The sequence below is a fragment of the Parasteatoda tepidariorum genome, chromosome 2 (assembly GCF_043381705.1).
Source record: "Parasteatoda tepidariorum isolate YZ-2023 chromosome 2, CAS_Ptep_4.0, whole genome shotgun sequence".
In the NCBI taxonomy this organism is placed as follows: Eukaryota; Metazoa; Arthropoda; class Arachnida; order Araneae; family Theridiidae; genus Parasteatoda; species Parasteatoda tepidariorum.
The window spans coordinates 38,519,225-38,539,962 of record NC_092205.1 but is presented as its reverse complement, the minus strand read 5'-3'; the positions used below and the strand labels follow the sequence as shown (position 1 = coordinate 38,539,962).

Here is a 20,738-nt window from a genome sequence, read left to right as displayed (position 1 = left end):
TTGTATTACAGAAGTTAGCATTTCTATCTAAACTCTGAAATTAATTACTTAGAATATGGCCAAATTATTACGTTTTGGCAAACTGAAAATTAAAGTTCATAGTCACACGGAGAAAAAAAAATCTGGTGAAATTACCTTACCGTATGGTAACGGACTCCCGGAAATTCTGATTTTCAAAATCCTAGTTTTCATTATTTTGTAAAAAATAATGCCTAGTACAAATACGAAACTGAAAAGTATATTTCACCGAATAACCGATTTTAATGGCATACTCTAGAATATCAAGATAAAAAAGACCAGTAATTTTATAAAAGTTAGAACAAAATAATAGTAATCATTTTTATGTTTAAAGTGTTTAACGACTTTTTTTTGGCCTTGAACTTTCAGTCATTTAATAAGGTCGCAACTACAACTCACGTTCCGAAACACTTTATTATTATAATTAAATAAATCTTAGAGCAAAATATTAGTAAATATTTTGATGTTTAAAATGTTTAACGTGGCTTTTTTATTTGAATAAATAGTTACCGCAATTACAATTCACGATATGAAATATTTTATTCGTGTGATTAAATCTTAGTAAAAAATAATAGTAATAATTTTCATGTTTAAAATGTTTAACATGACTTATTCATTCCTTTGAATAAATGGTCACAATTTCAATTCATGATACGAAATATCTTATTAGTGTGATTAAATAAATCTTAGAACAAAGTAATAGTAATCATTTTCTTGCTAAAATATATTTAAAGTGACTTTTTCTTGCCTTGAAATTTTATTCATGTAAATGAATAGTGGCAACTACAGTTCACCATACGAAATATTTCATTATTGTGATTAAAAAAATCTTAGAGCTAAATAATAGTAGTTAATTTCATGTTAAAAATGTTTAACATGACTTCTATTCATTTCAATAAATAGTGGTCACTAAAGTTCATGTTGCGAAGCATTTTATTACAATAATTAAATTGATCATAGAACAAAATAATAGTAATCATTTTCATGTTTAAAGTGTTTAACGAGACTTTTTTTTAATTTGAACTTTTATCCAATTGAATAAATAGTGGCAACTACAACTTACGATACGAAATATTTTATTAAAGTCATTAAATAAGTTCTGGAACAAACTAAAAGTAATCATTTTTGATGTTTAACGTGTCTTATATTTATTATATTTAGTGTATCTTATATTTCTTGATATCTATTAGCAAACCAAGCTTTTGTTTTTCTCAAAATGCTTCTATTTCACAAAGTACATAATGAATGTTTTTTTCCTCAATAATCTTTCAGATTTTCCTTATCATAGAACTCATTTTTCCAATATATGCATTTTTTTAAATAACAAATGCATAAATATAATTTTAAATTGCTTCTTTTTCAGTTGGTCGGGAGCCAACTAAATTACCAGTGATGGTTTATATACATGGAGAATCTTATGATTGGAATTCTGGTAACCCTTATGATGGAAGTGTATTAGCGAGCTTTGGGGGAGTCGTAGTTGTAACAATAAATTATCGACTAGGCGTATTAGGTAAGTAAATATGCCTTTTCCTATCCCCCGTCAATGGTCAGTCGGTTTGCTTACCATATATGCCGAGATTCACGTATAATAGGACGCAGAGTATGATCCAGCTACCTTTGATGGAATTGCTAAATCGTGCTTTGTACATATATTTCGAAAATAGCCTCAATTACAATAAGTTTAATAATACACTTTTCATTCAATGGAACCAAAAAACGACAGAAAAATTGTTTACACGAAATATTGTTTTAAAAATTGACTATATAATCATTTTAAAAATGATAATGCAAATGCTTTTATACTTTTTAGGAGTGAAAAATGCTGTGGTTATAATGTATTTATTACATTTAATTTTAAGGTAATACTTGGTTATAATTCATTGTAAGGTGATTTTATGTTAAATCACATAATGCATTATTTGCATTATTACGAAAATTTTTAAACTGAGAATAAAATCAACTTGAGATAATTTAAAAGTTAATAAATAATCAGAAGTAAAATTACTCGGCTTAGACTCATTCCAAATGATCCAATTTGAACACATATTTTCAGTGCTCATATGCAAATACATCCACTCTTACTCATTTACTCATATACATTCAGTACTCATGTACAAAACGATTACCATTTTATTATAATTTTTTTTTGTTTCGTGTTTTCAGAATCATTTATTTGAACATTTAACAGTAACATAAATTAGTTTCCTTAACGCTGCTTTTTAGGTTATTAGTTGAAACTTTGACAACTAGTGAAATTTTGAAAATTTTATTCTTTAATTGAAAAAAGTTAAGAATTCCTTTACAAAAAAAAATTCAGTTAGAAAAGCATAATTCAGTAATTTTCTTTCAAAAAATTCGGCTGTCTGAAACTATATAAATTTACTGAGAAACTACGTCATAATATGTTACAAGAGAAATTTCTTCCATCAACAAATAAAATCTGTAGACATAGATACCGATTATATCTACTGAGTGCTGATTTTTTCAGTTTTGAATACGAAAAACTTTAGTATCAAAGAAGCAGCAAATAATTTGGTACATTAAAATAGATGCCGACCAACTAGTATTGTGTTCAAGCTGCTGGTTTCATACCAGGATGGTTTCGGGTTTGAATCCCATTTCGGAACTACTGAACAAGGGTATACCGCTACTCATGCCAAATTTCTCTGCCGTATCCTGCCATACGGAAAATATCTGGCCCGTGCCTATATTTCCTTTACTGCTTTGTTACAGGAAATTTCTGTCAACATGTTTTCCCCCGTAGCATACGGATAACCACTGGCAACTTTGATGCCGAATATTAAACAGAATTTTTTTAAAGTATAGTTTCATCGGACACATTTAGGTTTTCATGAGAATGCACTCGGCAATTGTTTAATTTTATAAACAGCATGAGTAAAAAGAAGCAAATATTAACAACGCGATTGTAAAAACAATTCAATTATAGATTCTAAACAACTTATTGTGAAAAATAATAAATTAAATGCAAGATACACAATTTATGATAGAACAGAGTAAGTCTTTGTAGGGACTACTTTTAAACATTGCAGAAAGTAATTCATTGATAGGTTTCTGACATAAACGATTGATAAAAACTGTACTTTTCATACAATAAACAGTGAATGGGCGATTTAAAAAGAAAGATAACATTTTTCGCTTTAAAATTTATCAACAATGATATTCGATTTCGTAATGCATAGTTCTTTATTTGATTATTTTCCATGAAATATTTTCTAGGAATATTTAAATATATTTTCCTTGTTTTCTGGAAGACTCTACAAATATGTAACTAATATAATGAAATTCTAAATAAATAGTAAAAAATTCAAATTTATTCCGTTTCTTTAAATTCTATTCCTTCAACATTTTATCTTTTGTTTATAATAATGCTCTTTCAAAAGAATAAAAATATAGATAAATGGAACTTATTTAAGCAAAATTTAAATAATTCAATTATAAATCTAGAATAAAATTAAGCAAATTAAGAATGCAAACAGAGTTTATGAGTAAATTTGTGTTATTTTAAAATTGTTTGTTAATTCTGCAGTATTATGTAAAATAATTTTTTGCATCACTATATCTCCTGTTTCAAATAATTTAAATTATGAAATACAAAATTTTAAATTTTCGTTATTTCTGTAAATAAAATGCAGTTAATTTCTCCCAATCTGGAAATAATACATTTCATTTTTTGAGAATTGATTTTAATTTAAGCAAAAGGGCATGTGAATGTTACTTATCTGTAACTTAAAATAAAGTTAAAAATTCGAACACAAATGAATTAATATTTTCTACTTTATTTATAAAAAAGCAGTATGATGATCTGAATTTAAATTCCAGATTAGAATATATTTGAAAAAGGGAAGAAAACCTCAAACTTTCGTTCGAAAAAAAACATGACGAAAACGGAAGAAAAATAGTTGCCACAACATTTGCGACAAGTAAAGATTTTGTGGCAACATTCTTTACTTCCACTTCCATTTACATTCTTGTTCCAAAACTTTGAAAATAAATGCATCTAGGGAGTCTTTCTGGAACGCTGCCCGAACAGCTTCTTTCTTTTTTAACAAGGCGGTTGTTATTTCCCTAACCTTTGCAGGAGGCATTTTTATTTAACGGTAACTGTAACGTACTTTTAAACACAATCAACGAAATCGAAACGGGGCACGGAATTTTTGGCTTCATTAGGTATGTCAGAAAAATCTGAACTAATAAGACATAGCACGATTCCAGCAGTATTTTTTGATTTAAAAGCAAGTAATACCGGGATTAAGTCTGTGTTTGTTTCCCTTTCGAAAAAGAATAAGTGAATCATTTGGTGAATTTTAAGTGATTCCTCTGTGACTGAAATTGTAAGCCAAAAGATCTGTTAAGTTTTAAGCGGTTTAAATACACGACGTAAAATTCGAAGCTGAATTTGCATAATATTTGAAAGTTTTAGCAAAATTTTCTATAATTGAATGCTTAATATATTTTACCCTTAACTCAGCAATTTTTAAAAGTAAATAATAATTATTATTTTCATATGCAGTATTGGCCCAAGGAATAGTTACTTGCGCAATATTATAAATTCACTGATCTCCTGACGGGAATGTAAACATAATAGAATCTTTGTTATACTGAAAACAAAATCTTAAAAAATCTTTTAAAAACTGAATTACAAGAACTGAAATGACTGAATTGCTTCAAATTGCGTATCGTTAAGAAAAACAATTATATCTCTTATCGAAATGGTAGTATTTGCTTAACTAACAAATGACAAAGCTATGCGCAGGGAAACAGCATATCCTTCAACTTTGAAACCAGCATGGACTGGTGATCAATTCTTTTCCCTTACTGAAGCAATCACCTTTGCAGATGTGCAAAGAAATTTAAAATATTAAATTATAGAAGACAGCTGAGAAAAACTACTTCAGACTTAGCTTTACAGATATGCAAAAGAGCTCCGAAACTAGGTAATAATTTGGGTTCTTACAAAATATTATGGTTTACGTGCGAAAGAAATATTTGAAGATATATTGATGACAATGATTTCTTGCTAAAGCAAGTAATACAATATATTTCAAAATATTGCTTGACAAACAAATCACCATCTTTAAAATAAAATTATTATTTGCGTGAAATAAACTCAAACTGATTATTAAATTAATTAAAGTGATTAATCAAAGGTAATTAATAAATTTGGAGTGAAACTGTTTTAATATTTTCAATAAATACTGAAACAAATTAGACTACGTTTGTTGTAACTGTATACTAAAAATATAAATATAATATTTAAATAAATTAAAAATAAATTTTTTAACTGATTTCATAGAATTAAAATTGAGGACAACGAAGTATTGTTTGTGGCCCCTGTCCATAAATATCATATCTTATTAGGAATGTTTAAATTTAATATTCTTATAACGATTAAAATATAAATTGATGAAATCTCCTTCTTCGTACGGAGTGAGAAAAAGCAATCAATAAATAAGTACTGAACACTACAAAATTGTATGCAAAACTTTAAGTCAAATACCAATATAATTCATATATACATATATATATATATATATGTGTGTGTGTGTGTGTGTGCGTGTGTGTAGGAGTTTGTGGAGCATAAGAGGAAATAACGACAATAATTTAAAAATCANTATATATATATATATTATTTCCTTTCTCAAGAAATTATCATTTTTCTTATTTTTACCGAAAAATTCAAATAAAATATTTTCATATTCATACATTATGTCATGCAACATTTTATTTGAATTAAATTTAATTTAAATATTCTTAGTATACAAAAAACTTAGGCAATGATAATCATACAGTTTACTGAAACAAAATAAATTTTTTTTATAAAAAAAAAAGAAAAACATTTACTTCTTTCATTGGAAAGCTTAAAGTAATGAATATAAGCATGCGAAATAATAAAAATATAAAATCAGAGTATAATTTCTTTTAATTATCAGCTTCCAAACAGATTGTTCTTACACAATACCAGTTATGTTAGTGATTTTTTTAAATAGGTTACTGTCAATATTTTAATTACAGAATCCTTTATTATTATTTCACGTCTATAAAAAAAACTATTTTTATGTTTTATGTTTTCATCCTAAAAGTCCCTAAAAAAATTATTTCTCAAAACCAAGACCGTGAATTCATAAATCGAAACAAAAAAAAATAATGGCTACTTATAAGTTCACGAACAAAAAGTAATTTAAGTTGGCATTGAAGTTTTTCCTAAAGAAAAAGAAGGATATTCAATACCATGAAATTTAAAACGCCATCTCCTTTACACTTTTTTTTTATTCACTTACTTTTTTACAAGCGACATAACATTATAAAAAATAAATCGAAAAAAAACCTGTTAATGTATAGAAGAAAATGTGTTGATGACAATAACTGGAAAAAAGTTCAAGTCGTTTACGGTATTGCTGATAACAAACTGCGCCCTCTATCGTTTGTTTTTACAATTGTTCAATCCCCATTCATCCACGAAATTACCCGGGCAGAGACAGTCACAAATGAAGTACATCATAACTTTTCAAAACGACACTACAACAAAAGACCTTTTCGAAATTCGTAAACATTGATTTTAGATTAACGCGGTAGAAATTCATATGTTTTAAATGGAAGGGACAAAAGTGAAAACATATAAATAAAATATACAAAAATGGTTTCCTAGTAGGTGACAGATGTTTACCAATTTTTTTCTAACAAAAAAATTAAAGAAATAAATGAAACATTATCATTTATTAACAAAAGTGCACAGACAGAAAAATACTAAGCAATGATAAAAAATATAATAATAGATTAATCGATGAAGTTATTTTAGAGTAAAAATATAGATAATAAAAAAAATACTTTGTTTTGATACTCCTATTTAATTGTAGTTTGTTTTATTCTATTGAAATTTCCATTACAAGTGAAATATTTTATAACAGTCGAGAATATTTAGTATTTCGTTAAGTTTTGAATTTGTTTCTTAAATTAATGTTCATATTAAACTAATGTAGCATAATAAATGCATTGTAGTAAAGTTGTACTAAATTTTTTGACAGGAAAATAAGTGCAATTTGAAGAACCCCAGCAATCAATATATAATAACTGCATACGTTAAATTGAAGCATTATATTTCAATAAATTGAATAGATTTTATTACAATGATTCGAAATTTTTGTTATTATAATAATGTAAAAAAATATAAGATAAAAAAAAATATTATAGAATTTTTCATGTCTAGAACTGTATAGGATTTCTATTAAACTAATAATAAACATGTATATTTTGAGAAATTCTCTAAATTTAAAATAGCGTAATTTAGAAAACATGCTGGATGACAGAAAAGCAGTTTTGCATCAAAAATATAGGATAGCTTTTATGTGACTAGATCTGAGCAGAAATTTCTTCATAAGTAGATAGTATTAAAAAACTCAAGATGGGTAATCAATTATGCAATTTGTTAAAAAAAATACAAAGTTGGGTCAATATCTCATGAGGAGCTATTTCATTCATCAAAACATGCACCCATATTTTCACTTAACACTTGCCATGAAAGCAGCAAGTTCTTCAAGTTCGTGAGATAGAACCCATACGGACATTAGTCAATGAATTCTTGGAGTGCCAGTTTCATATCATTTTCAGAAAAAAATTTACTTCCCTATTCAAAAAAATGTCTACATTTAGATAGAAGTGGCATTAATGTGAGGCTTAGGTTTAGTAGTCTTTGGAGAATGACGAAGATCCAATTCCATTAGTTTTGCCATACACTGTTAGAAATTTCTCGTAAGAAATGATTAAGTGACAATTTAATTAATTGTTATTTTACCATATTCGAACAAAACAGTGAAATAACCATAAATAAAATGGTATTCAAACTGTAAAACCGTTATTAGCTCTGAGAATTTAATTACACCAACTATACCCACCTAATGAAGCAACTTTGTTTTTGGCAGCTGGGTGCATATTATATTCGAGAGGGCTTATTTGTCACTCTCCTGACCGACAGAACGGGGTTTCGAGTGAGGTGAAAGGCTAGCCTTGTTACCACATTATTTCCTTCATTTCCTTCACGTGAAATTTTCAGAGTCCTGCACTCCCCAAAGCCCGTTTCCTAACAAAACGCCTAGCTCCAACGTTAAGTAAAATTTATTTTTCATGGTTTTAAAACCTAGCTAGTTGTGAATGGTTAAAAAACTGTATAGTTTTGTATTCATGATTTTATAACCCATCTAGCTGTAAACGGTTTCAAATCGTAGGGGTAGAAATTGTTTTTCACCGTAAGCCTTACTGTTAATTGGATGGACAAACTGCTGCCAATTATTTTACCGTATTTTCAGAATAAAAATTCTAACAGTGTAGTGATTTTTTCATTGTGCGGGTTGACAATGGTATGAAATAAGACAAGAAACGATAAGTTGTTAGGCTATTTTTTATTACGTTTTTGCCTAAGCTCCTCGGGTAAGTTGCAGCATACTTCTATGACGACCGATGAGTCAAGTTTTATAAAATCCTAATGGATCTCATTCACGCTAGAGCACCAATCAATAATCATAGATTTTTAATAAATGTGTTTTGGTGGTGCTATTAGTGTTACAAATGATCTACAATGATGTAGTTCTGCGTGAGAATTCATACTTCATAGCAGTTCGAATTTTCAAACATTCCTTTTTATTAAAATTAATTTAAAAAAAAATATTCAAAACTTTTTAGAACTTTAGATGAAGCTCTAAATTATTGAACCACAAAGCAGGTTACATTTTACATTTATATTTGCTCAACTTTTATTTTATTTTACGACAAAAATTATAAATTAGTTTTTAGCAAATTAAAATCTAAGGTAAGTTTATAAATTCCATATAACCTTTTAGCTCGAATGAAAAGAATCGAAATTCCCCTTATTAATTTTCCCCCACCACTTTTATTCAAATTATAAATTACGATTAATATGTATCTGATACTAAAAGCATCGTTTTCATAAACTGATGTTTAGTATTAATATCAGTTTGTTACTGATACCAAAGGAATTGTTATGTAGTAAGTTAGTCACCAGTTTGAAGGAAAAACTTTAAGACACGTAAAAGCCATACAATATTGAAGTCAATTCATGAAACAAAGCTTTTACTAAGCATTTTCAAAACAAAAACTCTTGGTTAAATTCTAAAACATTTTTTCCTCACAAATTTTAAAATTTTTTGTTAGGCCAATAGATATGGCGGTGGACGAATTCCTGTTTGCCACCCACGATTAACAGAAAAACGCAACAGGTATACATTGAACTAAGAAATTGAAAGGTCAGAGTTAAAAACAATCTGGAGGTTGATAAAGAAATAAAATATAAAACTGTGAAGGAAAATTGTGACATCAGTCAATGTCATTGATCGTCACTCACTTAATAATTCACTAAAGTAAATCCGTCTTTAATATATGTCAAAATAGCTTTTGGTGTTTAACAATGCACTTTTTACACAATATTTAAGGGGAAAAATTATTAACTGTAAAACGATGTTGAAACTTTGATTTCAAATTCTACTAAACAAGCAACAGTATACTAATATTTTAAGAACCTTCGCTATTTAATCAAAATTAGCTGGTGTTAAAATGAAACGTAAAATTTAAATAGAAATATATATATATATAATAACAGAGCAACTGCCCCGTTTATTTTTATAGTGTTTTTAATTTACATAGTAGAAAACGTAAGCCGATAGATTTTAACAGGCTTTATTTACTGGGGTATGGCGTAAAAAGAAGTCTCACTCACTCTCCCAGCTGGAGGGGGTTGGACTAATATCAAGACAGTAGCGGCGAAGGTTAGATTGGCAACATCGTACAGCAATAGACACGCAAAAACAATTGCTCCTGCATTATATACTAATGGACAAAAAGGAGAAAAGGCTCAAATCGTACATTCCTTTATAACTCTACGCATCATCGATAATCATTTAATAATTCCTAATATGGAAGTGAAAGAGGGCCAAGATTCTTAAAATAACTCCTCCTTTGAAATATAAATCTAATTATAATTCAATGGTATGTTTTCATCCTTGAAGTCCCAAAATAGAATTTCTACACCTATTCTTTTCCAAAGACATTTTATGAAAACGAAAGAGTTTTAATATTGTTATTAATACAAAAGTATTTATAATTTTTGTATTACATATACATATATATAATATTAACCACATTCATTCAATTTTTTTTAATTCAGTTCATTAAAAAAGTAATTTGATCTAAAATAACTTTATCAATATTTATATGTTCTATATACTCTGAAGAAAACATTTAAAGGGAGGAATGGGAATTTTTTTTTAAAAAAAAGTATAACGAAATAAGCATCGAAATAAGTATTCACAAATAAAGCCTCAAATGATAACTAAACTTATCGCGGACACCTCTGCCTCAAAGTGGCTTGGGGTGTCGTTAGGCAGTGGCGCTGTAATCGCATTTGTGTAAAGGTACCTCGATTGCTTGCTGAAGTTGTTAAGCTCAATACTTGTTGTTGTTTTTTTTTAATTTATTTGTTCATCCATAGGTAGTATGGCCATTCGTCATCGTCTAGGCAATGCCACTAGATTGCGGATAGTTAAAAGAAACAAGATGAGCCAAATACAGGCTACTTCTTGTAGTGACCACGGAATTCGTGAAATTTTGTGTCCACTTTGTGGAAAAAGTTCACATATATAGGCATAATGGTCAGCAGATTTGGTTAAGGCCGAAAAAGGGCAACAACACCCGCCCAAGACTGTTATTTGAGACTTCAAACTTATGGGGTTGATTCACGATAGCTGTCTCACAGCCAGTATAATTCAAAGGGAACATCCATTTTACGGATAACAGTCCCCCAGAGACTTATTGCAGACTTCCTGTATACCAGGTGTCCTGTATAACACCTGTCTTGGAAAGAGGATAGTTGGGAGGTTTCAGTGATGAGTCACGATTCTGTCTGAACAGCGACATTGTCCTCTAACATTGCCAAAAAGGATAACTATTGTCAATGTGGTGTGATGGTCCAAGCAGACCTCATGATAGACGGGCATACCAACTTTTACGTGTGTGATAGGGGATGCAATGGCGGTTATATAGAGGCTGGTCGGTGGTACAAAGGATGGGATCATCAATGAGCGCAAAGGTGCCCTTTTGCAAGAATGGTTGGTTACCACATTAACCTGGTAAACAGTCTGAAACGCCCATGCGAGAGTTTTGTAACTGTTGTAGGTCCTCATACACCCTATGTGATATATTTTTCTTTGACCTTCAATATGGATTTTATTTGCTTTGTCAGTTTTTTTTTCTTTGCTAAAAGAACATTTGTACCGTTAGTTGCTTTCACTAGCATAATATAGTATGCATTACAACTACATTTTGACATGAATTAAATAAAAAGTAATAAAGTATAAAGTATTTTTAAACTAAATACCAGTACTAAAAGTATACACATGTCATAAACGCACGTTAAATTCTATTTTTTATTTCAAGTCTAATACTTTATTTAGCACTTCCCATTATGCACGACATTTTTAAATACGAATTAAAATGAAACTTTCTGTATTTTATATGTCGTTAGCAGTACAAAATTATTTAACAACACCCTTTTGTGTTCGAAAAATTGTCTCCATTTGTTCCTTTTTGATCCTGTGGCAGACCTGTCTTTATTTATATATTTTTTTTCAATCGGAAATTATTTTCACCACACACAGTCAATTTTCTCTATTCAAACAGAATATTGCATGGTTCTTTCAATATTACTGCGTTTATCATTTATTTCACACGCAATTTTTCATTCTGCAAAAAAAGTATCTATTTGTTCAAAAACCATTAGAAAGCATTTTCGTATTTAGAGTCTGGGAAATGTGTTTACCATTAATTATATATGAAAAATCTTTTGCGTTGAAAGTCTAAACAAAGGCAAATGCAAAATGGAAATATTTTAAATAACATCATAAAATCAATAGATTGCATTTTCGCCAAAGATAATGCATTTTATGCATTGAAAGCCCTTCACCCTCCTGACAGATTCATCGCCAAGCAGCTAAAAAAGCGCATTATTTTCCCTTCGCATGTTTTTGAATCCTAATTCAATTTTAAAAATATATTGGCAGAATAAATTTATAATGATCCAAATGCATTTCAATAAGAAAAGTATTTTTCTTTCATTTAGTAGGAGGTTTTTTCCGCTAAAGCATTAGATTAAACCTGCTTGAAAATCTGCTGAAAACAGAATTCTAATAATGCTCTTTGGATAAAAGAAGAAAGAGTATTTTCGAGTACTCTTTGCATAAATATTTCGTAATCTAATTAAAATCGGAGGCTTTGTGCGAAAAATTCTCAGAGAAATTCTTTTTCTAAGACCCTGAAATAGAGTCAGTTCGAGCAAACTTTTTTTTTAAATTGAAAAATCGTGTTTTTAATTCCTTACTTTTAACACCATAGATTGTATAAAAATGCAAATTGTTTTGTTTTGAAATCTCTTTTCTGTTCGGTGTAATCTTTATATATCATTCACTGATAGTAATAATTTTTGAATTAAGCATAGGATTTATGAGTTACTTAAAATGTACTTTTAAACTATTTGTAACTTTAACTTTAATATACTATTTTAGAATAAATTGCATTAAAATTTTCAATTACCATTTACGAATTTTTGCGAGTGTTGTAATAAATAATATAATCAAGGTAAAATATCCTTATTTTTAAATAGCATTTAAGTGGGCTATATAAATAAAAATTATGATTATAATGACTATGAAAAATAATGATATTAAAATTTTAGAATTTTAATATTCTCATCAATTGGTACTAACTTTATTTATATTAAAAGTAATTTTTTTTAATTTTTTTTTTAAATTGCATATAAGTTTAATAATTAACAATTTAATCTTATAAATAACAAACTTTTTAACGATAGTTATATTTATTTACCTGGTTATTTTTAAAACTAATTCTTTCAACTAAAATGGAATTGTTTTGAAAATCCTTTCTTCAATTATTTATAAAAAACGCCAACTACCACATCGATTGATTTATGTTTCCAAAGTAAACTACATTGAATTTATTTGTTTTTTGCAATGTTAATTTAATTAAACCACTACATTAAATTAGGAATTTTTTTGCAATTTTAAATCCACCCAAGTGCAATTTTATAACTCTTGATAATGAACAAAGACAAAAATATCTAAATGATAATAAGCTTCCATTTTGCATAATCTTATGAAATTTAATGTTTCATAATTTTAACAACTTTTTCAGAATGCCCATTCCTTAAAACGTGCTTATATTTCACTTTAATTTAGCTAAAAAAATATTTATAATCAAATTAAAGTATTCGAATTATTTATTAGATTAATTATTTCTTAGATTTCGAATTTATTTGATCTATAATTATTTTATTTCTAATTACTAACGTATCTCTTCCTATAATAAAAGCTTATGATACTTCATTTTAAGCACAAAAACATAGTTATGATTTTCTACTTCGAGTTTCAGCACTTTATTTTATTCAAATAAAAAAATAAGAAGAAATAAACAATTTAAGAATTGTACATTATTATGATAATAATAATTATTTAGCTAAAAAAAATATTTATAATTAAATTAAAGTATTCGAATGATCTATTAGATTAATTATTTCTTAGATTTCGAATCCATTTAATTTATAATTATTTTATTTTTAATTACTAACGTAATCTCTTCCCATAATAAATGCTTATGATACTTCATTTTAAGCACAAAACCATAGTTATGTTTTTCGACTTTAAGTTTTGGCACTTTATTTTATTCAAATAAAAAAAAATAAGAAGAAATAAACGAGTTGCGAATTGTACATTATTATGATAATAATAATACAAAGAAACTTTAAAAATCCTAGGAATTTGAGGAAAAAAAAACAACCTCTATTTATTTTCAAACTAAAACAGAGCTGTCCGATACCCAAAGAGACATTGAATTCTCTCTTGCAAAATCCCATTCCATTGTCGAGAGATATCTTAAACAAGGAGGGATCCGAGAATAAATTCAGACTTGATACAATAATCCCGGATACACGGTGGCAATGAAGAAGTAATACCCACTTCTATTGGACTTTAACTTTAAAAATCCCTAAAGAGTACTATTCAATCCCATTTTAGAATGAAAAAAAAATGCTGAGAATTATTTCTTTGCTGAAGTAATGATCCATTTGATGATCGTTGGTCTCTAATCCTCTTTTATAGGTTTTTTTTCTAAAATGATGAATTTTATTGTTTCCAAACATAACAGAAAATAATGATTACTTTTTCAAGAAAAAAATAATGTATAATGCCTTCTTTTATGAAATTTCCTAAGTGCTTATTTGTTTTATTTTTAGTTTTAGTTCTACAGCCTAACAATACTTTAAATAGTTTTAAATATTAACAATACAATTCCTAATGAGCAATTATAGTCAGCACTTGAAATAGAAGGAAACTTTTAAAATGCTAAAAAATGTGCAATAATGTTTAGAAATGTGAATTAATCCCTTCAAAACTAATCATTTTATTCCATATTTATGTCGCCTACAGTAATACTTAATAACTATAAAAAAATTATAATAGTACAGCCAAAAATAATTTACATTTTTGCTAAATGAATTAAGCAAATGGTTAAGTAAATTAAAATATTAATTAAATAAACAAAAAAATAAATAAATAAGTAAAACAAAATAAATGAAATAAATCAAAATATTAAATTACTAATGAGTAAAGAATTTTGCACAGAAATATAACAAAATGGAAAATATATAAAAGTAGAAACATTAAATTGAAAAAGACTATAAACATCCCATATGATTTGTGTCCCATATTTCAAATTATCTTTCAACTAAGAAAGTATCTTTTCCCATTGACTATAGACGTCTCTTCTCAGAAGAATGCAAATTACCTTCGGGTGACTTTAACCAGTGGTATGAGTGACAGACCCTCATGCTACTCATATTTTAAGATATCGTGAAAACATCTTGTCGGCTAAACTAATTTGTTCTTTCAATCTTAATTTATTTTGTTTAAACAATATGTGGTTTTAACTGGCAGGTGTCGGGTGCAAATTCATTTGGTTAAACCTACAAGTTCAAAACAAGGAACAACAATGCCCGCTGTTCATCCTCAGTTGGTTTTTGTTACAAGCTATTAAGACATTAAACAGACAACAGTCGTTACAGTACAAAAGCTTTGTACACTCTCACTGCCTATTTTTTGTATCAATATAGAATTAGAATATAAAAAAGGTTGTGGGAAAATTTAAAATTAATAATCATTTCGAAGCAAAATTTCCAAGAAGAGGGAAATAAAAGAAGATAATTGGAATATTTTGCAAATCAATTTTGAACCACATGTGAACAGAAAATTTATCTTTAGATTCTTACCAATCCGCAGAGAAATCAGAGAGTTTCGCTACAACTGTCTTCAATGTACTTGAAAGCAGAGTCGGGACTGATATCATTGACTCTTGAAACGCCTCCATCAAGAAATATTCCATCTTAGAAAAGTTCTGCAAAGCATGTTTCGCAGAAATATGGACAGCTAACGTTATCTGTTAACTTGGATCAGAATAAATAATTAAATATCACAGAAAAGCTGAAATGGAACCGAGAAAGGGAAAAAAACGGGTTCCATAGGTAAGTAGGCCTGAAAAATGCATTCCCGTGGAAATTACAGGGTTCCGCAAACTATACTTCAAACAACTTCTACCGTTCTCAATGAAAATGGCTGGATACGAAACGAGAGAGTTAACAGAAAATACTGAATCGTTTTTCAGAATTCTTAAAACCAGCTAATTTGTCCCTTTTTGGAAGCAAATAATTTGAATCTGTTAGATTCAAAATCCATGAGTTAATTGCGTTCACTTATCTTTCTCCTTTTTCTCTCATCTTTATGTTCTCCTTTTTAGATTATGTCAGTTTTATATGTCAATACTGATATATTTTGAAAAAGTATCATACAAATCACATTATATAGAATCACGATTTTACATGTATTTACATTTTCAAGGAGGCAATTAATAATCTTTATTTATTTATTTTTTATTGATTTTACTTTTAAATTAATTTTTCTATCATAAAATTGGTCGGATCTTAGGATTTGTATCGCATCAGTTTTCCTTTTTTGTCTCAGCTGTATTGATTTTGAGACAAATGGATGGAAGAAAGAATTCGAAAATTGATATATTGAATTATTTCACATATATAAAGAATATATATAGTGTAGAGTTTCTTTCAACCCAATAGAAATTCAATACAGGTGGAAAAATACTTTATTTTAAGGAAGATATATTGATCAAATACTTATTATTATTCATTTTTGCTTTATTTACTTTAAATAAGCTTTGAAACATTTTATAATTTTACCTTCATTTACACAGTTTGCCAAAAATATACATAGTTTTTATTTTTATTCAAGTACTATAGTTGGAAGTATTTAAGTTACTCTTTATTGGAATTCGAAATATTCTGTTCTGTGCAAAAACCTGGTAAATAATGTTAGCATTATAATTCTTAATTTTCCCTATGATTAAGAATTTTATTGAAAGTTAGATTTGATCAAAAGTAAGCAAGAACAGATCCTGCTCGATTAAACATTTGTCACCCTTTCCATACTTTGTAGACAAAAAAGTGTCCAAAAAATGGAAACAGTCGAATAACTAAAAGATGCGCAGGAGATCAAACATCAGAGGTTAAAAAATTTTTCGTTTATGGCGTCATTTAAGTTAGCGCTATTAATAAAAAATTGAAATGGAAGGTAAAACTTTTTTCAAATAGATCTACTTTAAGAGATACAAGTCTGTTAAGAAACTGCACGCTTTGGTATTTTGAAAAATCTAATTATTGCCCAGAAACTCCACCCATGCCCAGCCCTCTTACCTGGGACGTCACCAAAGAAATTGATTCACTAGTTAATTATTTGAAAATCTAAAGTATGTCAATTTTTTATACATATAATGTAAATAAACTTTAAGTCAATTTAATTGTGTGATTGTAGCGACATAGGTGAATGAAAATGCAAAGAACGCGAAATTAAATGGGTTCCATAATGCGGAGAAAACACATTTGCAATATATAGAGTTTTCTATTTTAGATTTTAAATTTTAATCTTCTTATTACAAGAAGATTTAAGAGTAATCAAGTTTGGTATCATTAAATGTATTATTTGAAATTATTTCCTTTGTGTATTTTTATATTTTTGATTCCAAGCAAATTTCTTCAAACATACGCATATCCATATTATGAGCATCCTGTATGAATCTGAATAAGATTATTTCAAGGAAACGGATTCATATTTCGAACTGAATGCTTCTAGCAATAATAAATATTTACTATGATTTTGTTTTAAAGCATTGTTATTAATTTCAATCGTTCTGTGCGGCAAAACACATGGAAGGGACTAAAAGTTAATTTCAGTCTTATCGAAGTACAAATTTTCAGCACGCATTAAACGCGCCGTAACTAATTTTTTGTCAATAATGTAAGCAAAAGTTAAATTACAACAAAAGATATTGCTGTATTTAAACTAATTGCAATAATTAACAAACGCATACTGCTTGACAATTGCTAAAGAACAGTAACAATTTTCGGAATAATTAATAATATGCATTTGTTGGCGAAATGAAACAAATTACAAATTTAGTGGAGACATAGTGCATTTATTATAATGCAAAAAAATACAAATATTGTCACATTAAAAAATATGAAAACTATATATAAGAAATATGCTTCTTAGATAATTTCCAAACAGTCACGAAAAATTGATCTTTTTGCCAGAATGAAAAAGGTAGGAGTATCTCAGTAAGATGATTTCCTCCGGCACTAATGCATTTTTTATAGCTGTTATTTATTCTGTCCATTAAACGATCAGGGTGTCCTGTTGCGGCATTGTCCCACTCTTCTCTCAAGGTGGTTATCAGTTCCAGGAGGACGTGCTAATTGTGAAACACAGCGGCCAAGGGAATCGTATGCAAGATTAGGATTAAGGATTAGGAAGTACTCAAGCCATTACATGTGGATAATACCTTCACTTTATAGTGTGCCCAATACCTCAGCACTCTTGTGTGGCATTCTAGTTTATAAGCATGAATTATGAACCTACCACACCCCTAAATAGACGAACATGATCATGAATAATCTCGCTGTTGTACCACTAAGAAGTAGTGGTACCTCTCTCAAAGATGTGAAGCGATATTTTCCAATTGTGCATAATGCCTGTCCACACAAACACGCCTAGGCCACACTGATCACTTTCATGAACATCATGAACGTGATCAGTGTCATCATGAACTCTCCAAATTAACTGGTAACCAGAATAACTTGTTACAGAGAAATGGAATTTGTCGTAGAACATCACTTTGAACCACTGTGGGTGATTCCAACTAATACATTCCTTACACCAGCGTAATCTTTCCCGACGATGACGTAGTTGAAGCGAGACGTATCGAACAGGCTTATTTCTACACAAACCAACTTGGTTTAATCTCCTTGAGTTTGTTCTGGCAGAAGCCTGTGCACCGGTAGTGATTGCAAGGCCTGAAGCTACCACATTAGGAATGACATTTCTGTTCCTTTTTGCAACTAGGGATACATATCAATCCTCTTGAGGTGTGAAATTCTTATTACGACCACCAACATGATTTCTACAATGCATTTCCAGCATCAGTGGTCTTTTTCAAGAGCGAGGTGACACTCGTTGACTCCCTCATTACTGTGGCCTCCGTAGTGACACTTAAATCTGCTTCCAGTCGTACAACTGCTCGTCCATGATCGTAAGCACTCAAATGTGATGTCTTACTGATAATTTAAACTTATCTATTGTAACACCACTTTGAAGTTCATAAAAATAAGTTCAAAAACCTACGGTGCTATATTTTTTTAAACATCTACATTGACTAATATAGGGCACTGCCTTTATATCTATGAACACCTAACAGCATGAGTTTTCGAATGAATAAAGAGCTTATATGCACTACCATTTATGTAGATATTGCTTCCTGCTCTACCGTGCTCTCTGCACTTGATTTTACATTTATTGGTAAGCAGTCGGGAATGGAACTTTGCATAAATTAGTTGTTCCTTAGCAATTGTCAATCAGTGCATGTAATTTATAAATGCAATTTTGTAGGTTGTTATTCAAGGGAAGTTAAAAATGGGATACCAAAAGATATATAGCGTGGCTCGTTCTTTCTTCGTGCATACTGTACGTTTTTTCTCTAACTTTTTTAGTAACGTAGGTTGATATGAAGCTCTTAAACACACAAATTTAAGCCTTTAAATTTTTAAATGCGGAACGTTTAAATTTTTAAAAGAACATTATCAGCCATATTATATTTTGTTTTTGTATTTGTAGGATTGGGTTATAAGGAACCATTGCTTTCCCGATTAAAATTCATATTCCTTGCTTAATTGATAGAATGATTTTTTTAATAATTTTTTTCTTAAAACGAAATGAATGCATTCCTTCATTACCTTGGTTTTCGAAAGGAATGTATGCAATGATTTTCAAAAACAATGCATATCTTCTTTACTTTAGATTATCCATTTCTTTCCCTTTTCATGAAGAATTTGTAATGGCTTATGAAGATTACGAATCCATTTAATTATACATTAAAATTATTCAGATTGTGAATATTTTAAATACAGTTCCAATTGAGTAAAAAGTACTTAATAAATATTATCATAAGTACATATGTAGATGATTTCTCATAAATTTGTTTAGTTTTTTTTAAAAAGTTTTTTTTAAAGAACAGACAGTTTATGACAATGGCAGAAATGTCAATTAACTTTTCATATTAATGGTACAAATAAATCTCAGCCGCAAACTCAAAGATTTAAGCGTTCTACCAGTGTAATTACTTTCTAAGATAAACAAGGGATAATTATTCCAAACGATTCATCCATTCCTTTGAGATTTCTAAATTGCGCAAATGAAACAATGAATCCCTTATCTACAATTGAAGCCATTTTCGAAGTGAGTGAATTTTCTTTCATCGATTTTTCTAATTATTATCTCAAGTGGAAAATAATTAATTGCATGGCGTTTTTGTCAGACAAGTCATTCCGCCAATTAAATTTTCTAATCGATTAATTTATCCGCCAATTAAAGAGATAGCTTTTCGTCAAACACTGTCTATGCGGGGACCAGGATTCACACAGTGGCTAATTACTTTTCTTCCAATTTGATAATTCATATTATTAACCTCACCCCACTAGATCATCATGGCCCTCTGCTATTGTTCAACTTTCAATAAAGGATTATTGCAACTCCACTAAAGTTTCGAAGTCCATATTAAATTATGGCTAAATTTTATACGGTGATAATAATGAAACTGATTTATGGTGAAACTTTCTAATTAATTTGAAGTTTATTTAATCTTTAAGCTTTTATATGAATTTTGTTTGAAAACTATTAAGGCGACTGCCTGGGTACGATGAAATTTTTTTTAAAATTAATTTTTTTTAAAAAACATATGTGTTATTGGTTCATTTGTGACATAAAATGATATAAACAAGGAGAAATGTTTTTGAATATCGCATAGTTTTTAAAATATTTGAAAAATTAAGCCTAAAATGAGCGAAATTTAGAGCTTACGCCAGACACCATACACTTAATTTAAATGAATAAAATACAATTTCTTTTTCTGTACAGATTATTTTGACCCTTATCTGTGTTCTGAACTAAAGGTTTATGAAAATTTTAAAAATTANAAAAATTAACAAATATTAATATTTTTAATAGCGT

General features: G+C 28.7%; 1 protein-coding gene across 4 annotated transcripts in view; it reads left to right on the top strand.

The window, feature by feature from the left end:
* Positions 1 to 20,738, top strand: part of LOC107438593 (neuroligin-4, X-linked-like) — a 184,390-nt gene that overhangs the window by 126,839 nt on the left and 36,813 nt on the right. For all 4 annotated transcript variants that reach the window (XM_071177467.1, XM_071177468.1, XM_043053860.2 and 1 more), the window contains exon 2: positions 1,382 to 1,531. In XM_071177467.1, the coding sequence (XP_071033568.1) occupies positions 1,382 to 1,531 (150 nt within the window). The remainder of the gene's footprint in view (positions 1 to 1,381; positions 1,532 to 20,738) is intronic.